This window comes from Dipteris shenzhenensis, chromosome 3 (genome assembly GCF_047967505.1).
Source record: "Dipteris shenzhenensis isolate YYH24624 ecotype China chromosome 3, Dip_SZ_1.0, whole genome shotgun sequence".
NCBI classification, from domain to species: Eukaryota; Viridiplantae; Streptophyta; class Polypodiopsida; order Gleicheniales; family Dipteridaceae; genus Dipteris; species Dipteris shenzhenensis.
In genome coordinates this window covers 5734604-5750403 of record NC_141598.1, presented here as the reverse complement: position 1 = coordinate 5750403, position 15800 = coordinate 5734604, and the positions used below count along the sequence as shown (strand labels likewise).

General features: G+C 43.4%; 2 protein-coding genes across 3 annotated transcripts in view; both read right to left on the bottom strand.

The window, feature by feature from the left end:
• OVA9 (glutamine-tRNA ligase, putative / glutaminyl-tRNA synthetase, putative / GlnRS) overlaps positions 1 to 15800 on the bottom strand; it is a 187316-nt gene that overhangs the window by 10112 nt on the left and 161404 nt on the right. For both annotated transcript variants that reach the window (XM_087373033.1, XM_087373034.1), the window contains 6 exons: positions 3931 to 4030; positions 3715 to 3810; positions 3515 to 3615; positions 3320 to 3425; positions 3105 to 3194; positions 2849 to 2978 (listed from right to left, as the gene is read on the bottom strand). In XM_087373033.1, the coding sequence (XP_087229159.1) occupies positions 2849 to 2978; positions 3105 to 3194; positions 3320 to 3425; positions 3515 to 3615; positions 3715 to 3810; positions 3931 to 4030 (623 nt within the window). The remainder of the gene's footprint in view (positions 1 to 2848; positions 2979 to 3104; positions 3195 to 3319; positions 3426 to 3514; positions 3616 to 3714; positions 3811 to 3930; positions 4031 to 15800) is intronic.
• On the bottom strand, positions 4969 to 15703 carry LOC147903274 (uncharacterized). The gene is made up of 4 exons (XM_087402135.1): positions 14844 to 15703; positions 14361 to 14490; positions 13958 to 14163; positions 4969 to 5131 (listed from the first exon to the last, which is right to left on the bottom strand). The coding sequence occupies exons 1-4, from the start codon at positions 15701 to 15703 to the stop codon at positions 4969 to 4971; spliced, it is 1359 nt and encodes a 452-aa protein (XP_087258261.1).

Here is a 15800-nt window from a genome sequence, read left to right as displayed (position 1 = left end):
GACCCTGGTGGGTGAAGTTACGAGGTTAGGTTAAGTAATCCTAGCTAGAGCGGTATTTCTAGATGACGGTCAAGAAGGGAATAGAGCCAATAAGCTAATTATAGCCATGGATTGTGGCTTATATTGGTATAGGGGCTTAGTATTGGGGAGTTTGATCAAGAGATGGACTTGTTTCCTACTAGAGGCATGCTAGTATCTGTCATGGGGACGTGAATTTCAATGTGCAACAAAACCAATACATTTTGGCCACGAGGAACTGGCCTAGAGGAAGCGCCAACTTCCTAGAACTCCCTAGTCCAGTTCAAAGAGCACCCACTAGGTCCAAATGCTAGGTTAGGGCAAGGCTAAAAGGGGTCTAAATGTTGGGCCCAAGGAAACCAAGGTTTCATTGATAAAAGAGGTAGAGATTTACTATGGGGGCAAACCACCACTGTCATTGGTAAGGAGGGTTAGGGGCTTTAATGAGCCATGTGGCATCCCCCAAGGTGCATGGTCTTGCATGCACCGCTCTCTCCCCCTACACTCAACCTTTGAGTGATTCTCTTCATTTATACGGATTATCACGCCTCTTCTCTCTCCCGACACACATTTTGAGCTCTCTGTCTCTCTCTCTCTCTCTCTCTCTCTCTCTCTCTCTCTCTCTTGTTCCACCTCCGTTAGCCCTCCGTCTACCCCCACTAGCTCCCTGCTCCACCTCCACTAGCCCTCCGCTAGCTCCCCATCAGCCCCTACTAGCCCTCCATCAGCCTCCACTCCACCCTCACTCGTCCTCTTTCAGCAGCAAATATGCTTGAACCAGTTCTAGATTCCTTCAACCAGCTCTTAGGTGCTCTGTTTTAGGTTGGAACACCTCCAGGGGGCATCAGAAGCACAAGGTAGGAGGACAGCAGGAGAAATTGACCAGCTGGAGAGAGACCAGCCCGTTTAGCAGCAGAAATGCCTTGAAATGAGTGCCTAGGAGGCCCGCACAGCAAGGGAAACTGTCTCGGGATGCTGTAGGTAGTAGATTTGTTCCTTTGGGTCTGATCCAATCCTTCTTTTGAATGTCAATGCATAGGGGCTAGGTGTTGCTGCAATGGAGGAGTACGAAGGCTTGCTAGTCGGGGTAGAGACGAACAACTTCGTCTTGGGAAACTCCATATTTACCTGCATTAATATGAGAAAACCCCTTTGTTAAAGCTAACCCCTAGGGGTGCAGCCCAGCGTAGGGTTTGTGTGAAAAGAAGGTGAGTTGCTCCTCGAACCGTTGCTGCTGCTATGTGTTTCGACTCCATTGGGATTGAGGGTCATCAGTGCTTGCTTGGATCCTGGAGAGAGGATAGGTGCCAGGGTAGAGCTCGCCTCTTCCAAGGACAATAGGTACGGTCATTCTGACCTTCCTTTTGACTTCATTAGTCATTTTTTAGCTTGTTCTTGCTCTTTTGGTTGTTCATCTCCCCTGGCCACTCAGGCTTGACAATCACCCAATCACAAAGGGTGTGCCTAGATGGGTGCCAGAGGGATAGCGATGTGATTGCTTCCATGCCTTGTGGTCACTTGAGCATTTCTGGGATTTGTGAAATACAATGCCACTCACAGTTGGACACAAACAATGGTGAATGCCTTAGCCTTGCCTTGGAAGTTGGGTGCTATGTGCACTGGAATTGGATGCAAATTGTAGCCAATTATTGGATTGGATAGTGGAATTGCCAGGGAAGCAAAGTACAAGGGTGAGCCCTTCTGGGATGGAATCTTTCTCTCATGTTTTCCCCTGAACCTGTAAGTTGGTTGCTAGATCTAGGGCTGTGTGTCAGCTTTGGACAGTATATGGAATTCACTACCCGTTTGTACATTGAGGACCTCCTTCTGTATTCCGGTCAACTATAATATCCACATCTAGACAACAAAGGATTGGCATGGGTAATAGCTTGGGTAGAGCTGTGTGGCTGAGGCTAGTTGTTGGAAACTGCTCCGGGTTGGGTGCAAACTTATGTGCTAGAGGGATTGATGCTGGATAGTGCCTAGTTTGTTTGTGTGGATTCCTAGAGCAGCTTGTAAGAGAAAATTTGCTGATGTCAGCTTGCCAGAGAATTTGTTTTGCTTATCGTTGCCAGCTCTAAGTGGCTGTAATAAGTGTTGAAGTGGCTGTAATTGATGACTAATGGATGTAAGTGAAATGTATGCAAGTTAGTTATGGTTTACTGCCCTTTACGAGAATGAAGGCCGGTTTCCGTATTTAACAAGCTAGGTTGATGTAGGCCATTCCATGGGCTATCCATAGGTGCCACTCATTCCTTCTTGTAGGCCTACTTACAATCAGTTAGGTCAGTTGGTATAGTTAGTACAGTACCACCACTTAGGATAGTTAGGACACATAGTCTAGTTAGGGCATTTAGCCCTAGGGTTATGTTATGTTGGCTCTCTCTTGAGCCTCCACTCCCAGTTTTGCAGCAATTCATTACAGCATCTCAGTTTTTGTCTTCTCTCCTCCATTTTTGAGCTTCCATTGCTTGCCATAGCCCTCCATTTCGGCACATCCCTCGTCGATGCGGCTCAGTCGTATAGGACGCGAGAGGTCTTTTTACCTAGGGTTAGACCATGTGTCTTCCCCTTGACCTTTCGTGCTCAGGGCTGCAGATTGCTCTATGGTTGGATCGTGAGTTTCAGATGATGCAATCTATGGTTCAGTTCCTAGCATGTGGTTGATGAAGAGGATCTTAGTTGCAGACACAGTGTAATTTCAAATGCACTGGCCAATTTCAGATTATTTTCCAAACCATCATGACCCACCTGACAAAACCATTTAATTTTGTTTACTGCAACAAAAACATGCCTTGCAATGAGCAGGAACAGATGTACTCTTTGTTACCTAGTCGCTCAAACTGGAACCGTTCTCCAACCTTTGCTGGCCTCAAAATTGGCACAGCCAAAGCCTCGGAAACTATATTTTTTGAATTTGGATTTATGTCTGCAAGCCAATCCTCCAACTCACTCGGATTCTGCAATCACATGACATAGACAAATTAATGCTCTTTTTTTTTTGACAAGTGAACCTATGGACATTACTGTAACATTGTTTGAATAAGAATTTTACCAGACCTACAATGGGTGGAAATTGAGCTCACCTCAGAAAGGAACAGCTTTTCAAACATTCGCACCTCCAACTTTAGGGGATTTACCCCACAGGAAGGCTCAGCAACCCAATGTATGACCCCCTGCCAAACTATACTATTAAAAGGAGCTAGAGCAAGGGCCTAAATTTGTGCAAGAAAAAAGGTGTAGCTTCATCTATCCTGAATCCTGGAAAAAACATCACTCTCCACAGAAATTGCTTTCAGACCTTGGGTTTAGTACTCTTTGCAGGATCATACTCTGCATGAAGCTCAATCACAGTGTTCTGATCTTCAGCATATATGACATCCACACATTTGATAGGGTACGCATACCTGAAAGAATTTGAATGATCGCCTCAAGATAATGTCATTATAAAATTCTATTAGTGTAACATCTGTTTAATATAAGAGCCATATTATACCTTAGCATTACAGTCTTGCCAGGAGCAAGACCATAGTAATCTTTGGAATCCTTTGCCCGGAAATCCGCAGATTCTATATATACAACCCGGCTGAAAGGTACCTGTATCCAAATTAAAATGTAACAAACCTCTTACAAAAACCATGATGACATTACAATTGGCAAACCAACACGCACTGAGTTCTGTTAATCTAAAATTACCTGATAATATGCTCCAGCATCAATATCACTTGCATCAGGCCAGAACTTGGCTGGCAAATTCATTACTGTCTTTGCATCTAAATTCTTAATGATAACCTGCACAGATCATATGACAAATAAAGCTTCCCAACTGTGACCAACGACTGAGACTACTTCATTCAATAAAGTTCTTCCTGCCATCCTCAGTATGCACACGTGAGCTCGGCGGCAGCTCACCTTGAGAGGTTTGAGGACAACCATGGCCCTCCGTGAGCTCTTGTTTAGATCCTCTCTTATATAATGCTCAAGCTTATCCATTCTGATCATGCTGTTATCACTGCCAACAGAAGCAAATGAGAGAATAAAAATCTGACCAAAATTTCCAACTGCATGGTAGGTTACTAGTGCCAACTCTACCATAGAAAAAACGTGTTCACATTAATGGCAGTTGAAATGTCTCTCTACATAACAATGCTCAGAGACTGTCAAGTAAGATTAAAACTGAGGATGTTATTAAGATGATTCCCTTCCTCTCAGATGAATTGAAGCAGCGAGGGAAAAACTAGTGATGAAACAAGGGAGCTTGTCCACCCTGGGCTCTAGTTACAGTGGATTTACACAACATTATCTTCTCCATTAGTTGAATTATATGCCTTTTCAGAAGGACGCTTAAGGCTGAAATGGGAAGACAGTTAAGCAGAACTTCTGCTCCTCTTTCTCGTTCTCAAAGTGTCAGCTTACGAGAAGTGGAGCCAGAGCCCTTATTAAAAACTGGCAGAGGGAACTCCTGTAATTTTAGAAGTGTATAAACTGATCAGAGAGACAAACTGGGGAAAAATCATTAGGCAGACATCTTTCTTCTTCCCGGTATTTTGAATGCGAACGATCATGCTCTCCACATGGCCTTGTAGTTTTCCACCACAACAGTCTTCATGAATGCCAACTATCAAATCACCTTTGGTAGTTCAATAAATATATAGGGAAGCGTGCGAGGAGCAAGAACAAATTCAATTCTGAAACCAAAACAAGTGAGTAAAGGTGCTCGTGAGCACTGCCTTCAAATTGGAGCACCTATCATGGAAGCCCGTGCATAGGAGAGTCCGAATGATTTGCAAACTCTGAGAGTGTGTGTGTGTGTGTGTGAGAGAGAGAGAGCATGGAGGAGACTTGCTTGCAGCCAGCACCCTGCACGCCCTTTGTTTAGGGCTTCCTGCACCCTTTCTTGGTTCCCGCACCAGCCCACGTGCTCCCACGCTGCAGCTGCTCGTCCGTACACTAACGTTTTTTCCCGTATGATTTTCTGTCAGCCCATCCGTACTGTGTCAGAAATCCCGTACTGCATGTCAGAAATCTGTACTGTATGTCAGAATTCAGTACAGTCAGAAATTTGTACTGCGTATCAGAATTCCATATTGTGAGCAATTTCTGCAGCAAAAACCTAAAATTTGGAGAAAATCTGAGCAATTTCTGCAACAAAAACCTAACTGTACGGACCTGTCAGAAATCCCCGTACATCCGTACGGACTTGTCAGAAATTGCATCAGAAATTCCGTACAATCACGTCAAAAAATTCCGTACACTGCGTCAGCAAGCATTTATTGCAGTACAGACTGCATCAGCAAGCATTTACTACAATACGAGAGCTGCCTCGGGATGCACGCCAATCGTTTTTCAAGTTTCTCAGCATTTTAGAGCTGCCTCGAGCCGCGTGCCAGCATTTTGGAACTGCCTCGAGCTGCGTGCCAATGTTTGGAGCCATTTGGAGCTGCAGAATTGATCCGGAGACTTCTCTTTGAGACCTTCCCTCCTCACTTGGCATCCCTTCAGGAGGAGCAAAGTCGTGTGAATCATTTCTCATTTGACCAGCTTGTTGCTCTTCTTCTTCAGGAGGAGCAAAGTCGTGTGAATCGCAATGCTACTATGGCTAGTGAACAAGCATTTGCTGCCCATCATAAACACAAAGGTAAAGGCAAGGTTTCAGATGGAAAGCCCTCTCATTCCCATGCTGATCATTCCCATGGTGCCTCTTCTTCAGGGGATAACAAAAAGAAGAATAGATGTAACTATTGCAAGAGACCTGGGCATGATATTTCTGAATGCAAGAAGCGCCTAGCATTTGAAAAGAAAAAGAAAGAGTCTGGTCTTGTAGTATCCGGTTCTTCTAGTGCAGAAGATCGACACGAGTCTACTAATTTCGCACAAGACCACCATTGGGCTTTCTTGGTTACATGTCAGTATAAACCTGATGTTCGTGATGCTTGTATGGCAGTTTCAGATATTCGTGATGCTTGGTTCTTTGATAGTGGTGCTAGCAAGTACATCACTTCTTGCAGGAAGTTATTCAGCTCATTGGAGCTTACATCTAAGGGGAGCATGAAACCGGCCTCGAATCACTCAGATGGCAGTGGAACTAAACCTTTAATCACTTCAGCACTTATTTACAGCTCACAAAGCATATATCACAACCATTAACCATTGCATGATCACCATTTGGCATCTACCCATTTGTTCACAAACAAAACCACTGAAAAAGGGATGGAGGCTAGAATGCCCCTACTCAACAGACATAGACAAGTGCACCCGATTGGCCCCAAACACCGTGGCGCCCCTTTCGGTATTTCTTTATATTTTACAATGAAATGATTACAAGTTGCATCTGGGAGACCTTCCCTGCAACTGAGCACGCAGCCCCAATTCACTAAGCCTTCGCAAGGCTTTCAAGCATAGAACACCATCACATAAGTGCACTTAACCCATAGGCTCAACCCAAAGGCATTCTCTTTTCCGAGTGCAATTCCATTGGCTGTCCAAATGCAATCACACTGCACCCCAGCTACACTCTCTTTGAGTGGTTTCCAGTGGCATTCACAAAGCTTTTCAAAGCTCCAAAATAAAATCAGCAAAGTACCCAACCAAAGAATGACTAATGTAGCACTGCCTGGGTACCTGTGAGCCAAGAAAGAGGCGGCACACGAGGCCAACCAATAGCTTATGGCAAAAAGAAATTGCAGTAGCAAAATCACAACTCACTAAGCCCTGAAAACTTGAACCAAGTCCTCAATTGCCAAGAGGACATAGTAGCCAATGCCCAATTGCATTCTCAGCCAAAGAGGAGTGCAAAGGCATGAAGAAAGAGCATTTACAAGAGCCGACCAGCAAGAATTCCACTGAAAAATGCGAAAAGAAGCACTTCTGTCGCGAAGAAGTAGGAGTTCTTGGGCTCAAAAGAAGCGTGCTTCAGAGAGGAATGCATTGAGAAGGTTTTGGAGAAGTTTCATCGCCGGAAAGTCCTCCAAAATTGAGAAAAACCAGTCAACCAGCGCGTGGGACCACTCGAAATTCAACAGAAAGCTGTAGCTTTGCAAGAGGAGAGGCCCAGGAGGCGGTAGAAGCAAAAAGGTCCAGAAAAAGCCACTTTTGCAAATTCGACCAGCAAAAGAAGTGCTCAGCTCTGCCCATTCTACCAAACGCACGGAGGGAAAAGCATATCACTACGAAGGGGAGGCAGAGGGGAAGCCATCGGGCCAAACGCAAGTCGAGGAATCCAAACGGGTGAGGAGTTATGAAGAAAAACGGAATTCAGCTGAAGGAGGCTGAAAAACCAGTCCAAAATCTCAACAAAGGGAGAAGATGATAGAGAAAACCACACATGTGAAGTTTAGAAGGCCCAGGAAGGTCCAGGAGTGGCAAAGGAGCATGTAGAAGGCACTAGAGCCACCTGGAACTCTAGGGGGGGGCACTGAAGGTACATGGCCCTCTAGGGGGCCCATTAAAAATGCCACCTCAACATTTCCCAACAACCACTAGAGGGCCCATTAAAAATGCCACCTCAACATTTCCCAACAACCACTCTTTTAATTCCTTGGAATGCCTTTGGGCCTAGGGATTAATTACGCTTATGTGCTAGGCACCATGCCGCGTTTAATTACACATTATTAAGCCCACGCTTGGACTTCTAAAACCAAAGTTGTCACGGTCTTGTAGCACTTTAAAGTACTTAGAATTTTACGCCCCTGTGACATACCCCTCTCTTGAAACAACAAACCACAGTTTGCTGCCCCAAAACAGAGGATCAAGCATGAAATATAGCATAAAAGAGTATACAAGAAAGCCGCAGCTATAGTATACAGAGACAGTGAAAATATGGCTAGGATAGGCATGCATCCATCCATATACACTGCTCAAAATCTATGTGATCCTCGGTGATCAATAGTCAAGATGCATCAATATCATGAAGTCTCACGGCAAAAATACTGTCAGCTTAGTATCTCGGATGAAACATACAGTGTCATCAAGCGACCTCATGAAATCACGATGAGCCCGTCTGTACTGAGGGAGTGGAGGTGCTACCCCTCTCTTGAACACCAGGTAATGCTCCAGACGCTCGCTCTGCTGAACTACCTATAGGAGCCCGGACCGCAGTCGGCTCTAATTGGAAAGCATCAAGGTAAAGCTGCAATATCCTAGGTGAATCTACCAGTTCACCTTCCTCCATCTATTTCACATCAAGTGATGGGTAATTTTGAAATTTTACCAAGTAGCGACGGATAACTTTACCCTTGAGCTTTCTATCCAAGTGTGCCAAAATCTGCTCTGGGACAAGAAGTTCATCCTGTTCTTCCACTTCAGGTTGCACCTCATCAGGTAAATCCTCGGGAATATCTCCATCATATTGCTTTAATAAGCTCACATGAAAGGCATTATGTATCTTCCAATCCGGAGGCAACTTCAGCCTGTAAGCTACCTCGTTTATCTTTTCAGAAACCTGGAAAGGACTATAGTAACGCATGTTCAGCTTTGTGTGCAATCTTTCCTTGCCTTTCTTATTTTTCAGCCTTGCCTTCTGAAAACGCAGCAAAACCCAATCACCTTCTGTGAATACCAATTCCCTGCAGTGCTTATCTGCTGCTCTTTTCTGCTTGTCCTAACTTCTTTGCAAGGCATATTTGATCTTCTTGTAAGCCTCTTCAAGGTTTTCCACAAAACGATCAGCTTCGAAGATTTTCTCTTTTGTATGCAAAATGGGAGGTATCTTCCTGGCACCTTCCACTATTTCAAAATGTGCTTTACCTGTGGATGTGTGCACCGTATTATTGTAAGCATATTCCAGCAAAGGCAAATAATGCTCCCATTTGCTTTTGTGGTCTGAGACATAGCATTTAAACATATCCAAGATGGTAGAGTTTTCCTACTCCGATTGTCCATCAGACTGAGGGTGAAAAGATGATGAAAAATTCAGCGTAGTGCCCATATTTTCAAACAGTCCTCTCCAAAAGAGGCTGGTCATCCTCGGATCTCTATCACTGATTATGGATTCAGGCATCCCATGATACTTGAAGACATGCTGCAAAAACAATTTGGCCATTTGATCTGCTGTAATATTCTTTCTTGCTGGCACAAAGTGGGCTTGTTTGCTAAACCTGCAAATTATTGTCCACAATCCATCATGTCCAGTAGGAGTACGTGAAAGAAATTGGCAAAGGGTGTAACAACCCAGGTGCCTTCTGCCTGTCAAACTTTACTTTCTGACAAACCATGCATGTTCTCACATATTCTTCCACATCTTTCCTCAAAGATGGCCAATAAAAGTATTACTCCACTGCTGTAATTGTTGCTGTAATTCCCCTATGTCCTGCATATGGAGGAGCATGACTTTCCATTATGACTTTCTGTCGCATCTGATCAGTGACACAGAGTCGTCCGTGCATCAAAATGAAACCCTCTTTCAACATATAGTGATCATGCCTTTGACCATCAGAAAGCTGATCATAAATAGTTGAAAAATCAGCATCATTAACATACTCTTTCATCACATCTAACACATTGTTGTAAGCAATGCTCACTGCTGAAACACTGGGTTTCTTGGAGACTGCTTCAGGCTGTGGTTTCCTAGAAAGTGCATCAGCCATGACATTTTTGTTACCCGGCACATGTACAATTTGAAAATGAAACATTGAGAGGAAGTTAGCCCATCTCATGTTCCGTCTACACATAAAAATCAGCTCCAAGAAGGTAATGTTTCCATGTGGTCAAAGCATGTATCACTGCTAACATTTCCTTCTCGTATGTCTGCAAGTACAATTCAGCATCTTTGAGAACTCTACTCTCATATGCAACCACTCCGCCATCCTGCATCAAAGTGCCTCCTATGCTGGTTCCACATGCATCACAAGTTACAGCAAAGGGTTTTGCAAGATCTGGCAAGATAATAACGGGTTCAGAACACAACTTTTGCTTCAGCTCTTCAAAAGCTACATTTTCCTTTGGTCCCCACTGAAACGGTACAGCTTTCTTTTGTAAAGCATGCAAGGGAGAAGCAATTTCTGCAAAGTACTTTATAAACCTCCGATAGTATGAACACAACCCAAGAAAGCTTCCGACTTCATGTAGATTTTTCAAAATTGGCCAACTCCTTATGGCCTCAACTTTTGCAGGATCCATCCTGACTCCATTCTTTGACACTATATGACCAAGAAAATGAATCTCATGCATAAAGAACTCACTTTTCTTCGTGTTTATTAATAGCTTGTGTCTTTTCAACTCTTGAAACACAATAGTGAGGTGTTTCCTGTGCTCCTGCTCATTTTTAGAGAACACAATGATGTCATCGAAGAAAGTGCCCACAAACTTTCCGTGTGCTCTAAAAATTCTATCCATCAGTCTATTGAAAGTGGCAGGTGCATTAGTCAAACCAAAAGGCATCACAAGGAACTCATATAAGCCAAATGAAGTGCGGAAGACAGTCTTGTAGACATCTTTAGGCCGTATCCTTATTTGATGGTATCCACTTTTAAGGTCAATACGACTGAACATTGAGGAACCTTCCAACCGATCCAATATATCCTCAATGCGTGGAATTGGAAAACGGTTCTTAATTGTGACTTTATTCAAAGCCCTATAATCAATACACATTCTCCAACTGCCATCCTTCTTTTGCACAAACAACACAGGGAAACACTAAGGAGAATTACTTGGCTGTATTAATTCCTTTTCCAAGAGTTCCTTCACTTGTGACATTATCTCTCCCTGTTGTGCCTTACTGACACGATAGGGAGGTATATTAGGCGGTGAGCTTCCTGGAATTATATCAATTTGATGATCCTCGGCCCTCTTGGGAGGTAATTCTTGAGGAAGTGCATCTAAGAAACAATCCTGAAAATCTGAAATAAAAGCAGCCCTTTCTCTATCTAAAGCAGAAAGAGTAGAGCCTTCCTGAACTGGTTGGCTGTCCTCTTTGACAAAAATCAAGTACGCTGAAATATAACGCTTTATTACATTGGAAATACAAGAAGCTGAAACTACAAGGATGGACTCCCCTTTCAACTTTACATCAAGTACATGATTTTTGCCTCTATGAGTTGAAGAAATCTTCTTGTTTCTCATCTGCACATCAGCCCCCACCGTGTACATCCAAGGCATCCCAAGCAAAGCATCACACTCTGGCAAAGGCATAATGTAGAAGTCCTCTGCATCCTGATATCCCTGGATATGCATCCTCAACTTGCCAATGATAGCAGTGACACGTGTGTTGAGTTCAGGGTTGGCCATATCACACATGCCGGATGGACCCATTTCCTCAGGCTTGATGCCAACCCTTCCTGCCATATCAGGAGTTATGAAATTCGCCTTTGCCCCAGAATCAAAGAAAAACAAACAATTCTGATTTCTGATTTTTCCCCATGCTCTGCACATCTCAATATTTTTCATTTCCTCTTCATCATGTGCATGTGGCAAACTCCCAATCACATCTGGAAGAAGTCCTGCGGAAGGTTTAGGCCTTTTGCCCTTCCGATCAGCCTGTTTATCACCATTCTTATCATCATCAAACCTATCTCTTTTCTTGAATGGGCAATCATAAGAGCGGTGTCCCTCTCCTTTGCATATAAAACATTTGTTTTGCTCCATGAGTGACTTTTTCTCTTCATCAGATAACTTGGTACGGGGCTGTTTATTAGGATGTACACGCCTTTGACCAGCTTTGAATTGGGCTTTTCCACCCTTTTGAAATGGTCGTTTGCCATAATTTTTATTTTCAAATTTGATGTATCCTAGTGTTTGGCAGCCTGTTTGTTGTCTTCTTTCTTGCTGTCCATAAAGCCCAAATTCTTCTCCTGCATCCATGCATATGCTGTCCTTGCCTTCTCAATTAATTGAGTCATAGAACCCACCTTGGTTTTGATGCAATAATCACGTAGCTCATTAGGCAATCCACAACAGTACCTCTCTATTTGCTCTTTCAAAGAAACATGCCTGTAAGAGCTCAATGGCAGCAAAACATCCCAAAACCTCTGGGTGTAATCATCAAGATTCTTGCAAAGTTTGTATGACAAGTCATGCCAGTGTGAAAGTAATTCAACTTCAAAAGTTGGAGTAAGCCAAGCAAAAGAGAACACTTGCTTAAATTCCAGCCAAGTAGCAGGTGCATCTCCATGAAGCATAAGGTTGGTGTATCACTTAAGTGCATTGCCTTTCAAAAATGTGGCAACCTTCTTCATCTTGGATGCTTCTGTAAACAAACCCCCAAGAAATGCAGCATCAAACTGTTGAAGGAATGTGAGGGCTTTGTACCTGTCCTGTACTCCATTATATGTATCAAACTTGACATGAGAACCACCATCCTTAAATTCTTTATATACATTTGATATTGGCTGTCCCAAAGATGGCTGTATATTTGCAGCATTCCCTTCACTAGGGAGAGCCATGCTTGGCTGAACATTAGGCATGGGAGCATATGCTGTGGCTTGCATGCCTGGCTGCATTCCCACATTGTCATACATGGCTTGCTTTCTATACCCAATTGGCGGTAAAATCAACATAGCATCAAGATAGAATCTGTACCAAAATATTCAGGTTGCTGCCTCAACTATGGCTGAGGTGGTTGAGCCACATTTATGGACTGCACATTATTATTTTGAGGAGTAGAAGTACCCAAACCAAGGCCTTGTGCTGGCTGCTCATACTGTTCCATTGGCTGTACTTTTTGTACCTCTTTCTCAAGTGCTCTTTTGGGTGATCCCTCTCTCTTGGAAGTCACTTTCTGAGTCATTTTTGATGGCTGTCCCTCATGGGAAACTGATGCATGAGTGTGCAGTCCGCCATGAGAAGCTGATGCATGTGTGCTTTGTTGATTTCTTCTTCTTCTTGGCATTTGTTTGCACAATCTGAGCCAAATTTTGAGCTAGTTGAGTCAAAGCAGTCATTGCACTTGCAAGCTGAGCATTCAACATAGTAGCATCATCTGACTCACTGCTAGAACTAGTATCACCGTTGAGCTCACTTGTTGCTCCCTGCAGCTGTACACTAGTTGGATCATTAAGGCTTTCCTGCCTTCTCCTTTGAGGAGTTGTGGAGCTCTCTTGCTCATGGGTACTCACCATGTTTATGGTTGTAATATTCAGCTGTCAAAAAGTGCAGCAAAGATATCCTTCCACCAAACTACCGAGGCCCACCTCTTGAGAAAGAGTGTGTGGTATCCCGGCAATGGAACCAATGAAACCGGCCTCTAATCACTCAGAGGGCAGTGGAACTAAACCTTTAATCACTTCAGCACTTATTTACAGCTCACAAAGCATATATCACAACCATTACAGAGTTACGGGAAACGGGGAAATGGAAACGGAAACGGAAACGTTTCGGGATTTTTGAGAGGGGGTGAAACGGGAAACGCCACGTCATCAAGGGGGTTTACAAAAGGGGGTTTAGAGTAATGCATACACACATTTAGAGTGCTCTACCTTCAAAAAAAGTGCACAATAAGCTATAGCTCTACCTAGTACCATTAATATTGATTGTAACTTTGAACTTTGGAGATTCAAGTTTCATTGTTCAACCAGTTACCAATCACACAATGCAAATTTCAATTACGCAAGGTGGGGTAATTTATAAATCCTATAACAAGTTACAAAATGGAAAAATGATTCATGATTCATGATATTTAAGAGACCAATCATGATTCATATATATGTAATTCAGCTTTCAAAGCCCAAATGTCATAGTAACAAAAAGAAAGCTGAAACCCAAAAAAGGCTACAGCTTTCAAAGCCCAAATGTCATAGTAACAAAAAGAAAGCTGAAACCCAAAAAAGGCTACATCGAGGATCATATCATATATGATCAAATAATAAGCTCATCCTCATCCTCATCCTGAGACTCAACCTCTACCTCCTCCTCCTCATCATCATTCTCCTCTACTAACAAATCATCATCATCAGGTGAGTGGGCATCATCTGGGCTATGAAATCCAATATATTTGTCATGCGTATACTCGTGTCTCATCTTGTTAAGCGAACGCAAGTTTGCATTAACAAAGACAAGATCATTGGCCCGTTGCGTTCGCAGACGATTTCTCTTCTTTGTGTGGATATGGGCAAAGCTACTCCACAAACGCTCACAAGAAGACGAGGTGCAAGCTTGGATTAGAATGCGGATGGCAAGCTTTTGCAGCTCAGGGGAATCAGCTCCATAATCCTCCCACCATGTAACAGCCCCAACTCGAAATCTGAAATTCCAAAACTCATAAATTTCAGATTTCTAATTTTGTATTAAATAACAAATTACAAGTTTCTAAAATCTGAAAATTAAAATGAGTTAATATTACCTATCATGCTGTGCATCTGGCCATCCATACATGGGTCTTTTATCCTCCGCCGTCCATCAAGAGTTGGTACCATCTTTTGAAGAGTGAGGTTCCAACCACGAACAACCTCTGCATCACTCTGTTGTGCACTTGCATTGTGTTGAAACTCCGGGTCCAACACAAAGGCTGCTGCATGCATGGGAGAGTAATATTGATTCCATCTGCTCGTAGCCAACTCTTCCAATTCTCTCAACCTTTGGGGATCCTTTTCTATTTCTCTGATATCTCAATCATCCGATCCATCCCCTCATACACCTTACCAAGAAAAGGCATATCTCCATCAACTCGGTTAAGCAGCTTCACAATAGGCACACATAGATCAACAATGTGAGATGCATCAGCCCAAAATTCATCACTGCCTATGCACAAGTCATAACAATAAATTCCAAGAGCCTGCCTAGAAGTGGGCCATGCATCCCACTCTGGGCTTGCCACAACTTGTTTCAGTGCAGGTCTCATTTCAAGGAGCCTGCGAAGCATCAAAAAGTTGTATGCAAATCTTGTCTTTGCATACTTCAAAAGCTCCTTGTTGGCAAATTTACGGTACAAAGCAAGAGAAAAATTATGTCGTGTGATGAAGTTAACCACCTCGTTTCCATTGTCAATAACATTCTTGACCCAATCCAATTTGTCAATGTCTTTCAATAAATTATTCAAGCAATGTGCTACACAAGCACTCCACTGGATATGAGGATACTTTTGCTCCAATAATGCACCTGCTGCCTTATTGGTATTTTCCCCATCTGAAACAAGTTGCAAAACATTAGACGGCCCGACATATTCCACTGCATCTTCCCACATTTGCATCAATACAGGTGCTGTTTTTTGTTGCACTCCACACTCTATGGAGTGTATGTAGAGTGCAGATCCCCTACAATATGCAAGGATACCCTCTAGTGAGTGACTTCGCACATCACTCCATCCATCTGCAACCAAACTTACCCCATACTTTACCCATTTCTCTTTCACAGGTTCAATAGCTTGCTTAACTGCCACCACCTCATCCTCTAGAAGCTTGCCCCTCAAAGCATCAAATATGGGAGGGGTATATGTGGATCCAAATGTTTTGATTTCTGACACCATCTCTTTGAAGTAGGGTGATCTAGCAACATTGAAGCTAATCCCATTGGAGTAAAAAAATCGGGCCACAACTGCATCTACTTGTGCCTTCCTTTGCGGATGCCATGACGTGTAAAGACTGCCCTGCCTATGTGAAGTAGACCGAGATGTAGCAGGAATATTAGCAGGAGCTCCATGTGCACTTGCAGAAGAAGAAGCCGTAGTAGCAGAGGGAAGAGGACTCCGAAATGCAGTGGCCTGTTGAACACGTGCTGCATGAGCACCTGAAGAAGCTCCTACACCAGTGGTAGCCATTGTCTTTTCCCTTTTTGTAGTGGGCAATACTTCAACCTCTCTTTGCAACCTTTCTTTCTCTTGTGGTGAGATTACGGAGCATAGCCCAATCCCCCCA

Coding starts and splice junctions, on each gene's coding strand:
- LOC147903274 (XM_087402135.1), bottom strand. CDS start 15,703: ATGGCTACCACTGGTGTAGGAGCTTCTTCAGGTGCTCATGCAGCACGT. Junction 14,164..14,360: donor ACCTCACTCTTCAAAAGATG/GTACCAACTCTT, acceptor GTTACATGGTGG/GAGGATTATGGAGCTGATTC. Junction 5,132..13,957: donor CTTAACAAGATGAGACACGA/GTATACGCATGA, acceptor TCCAAATTTTAG/GTTTTTGCTGCAGAAATTGC.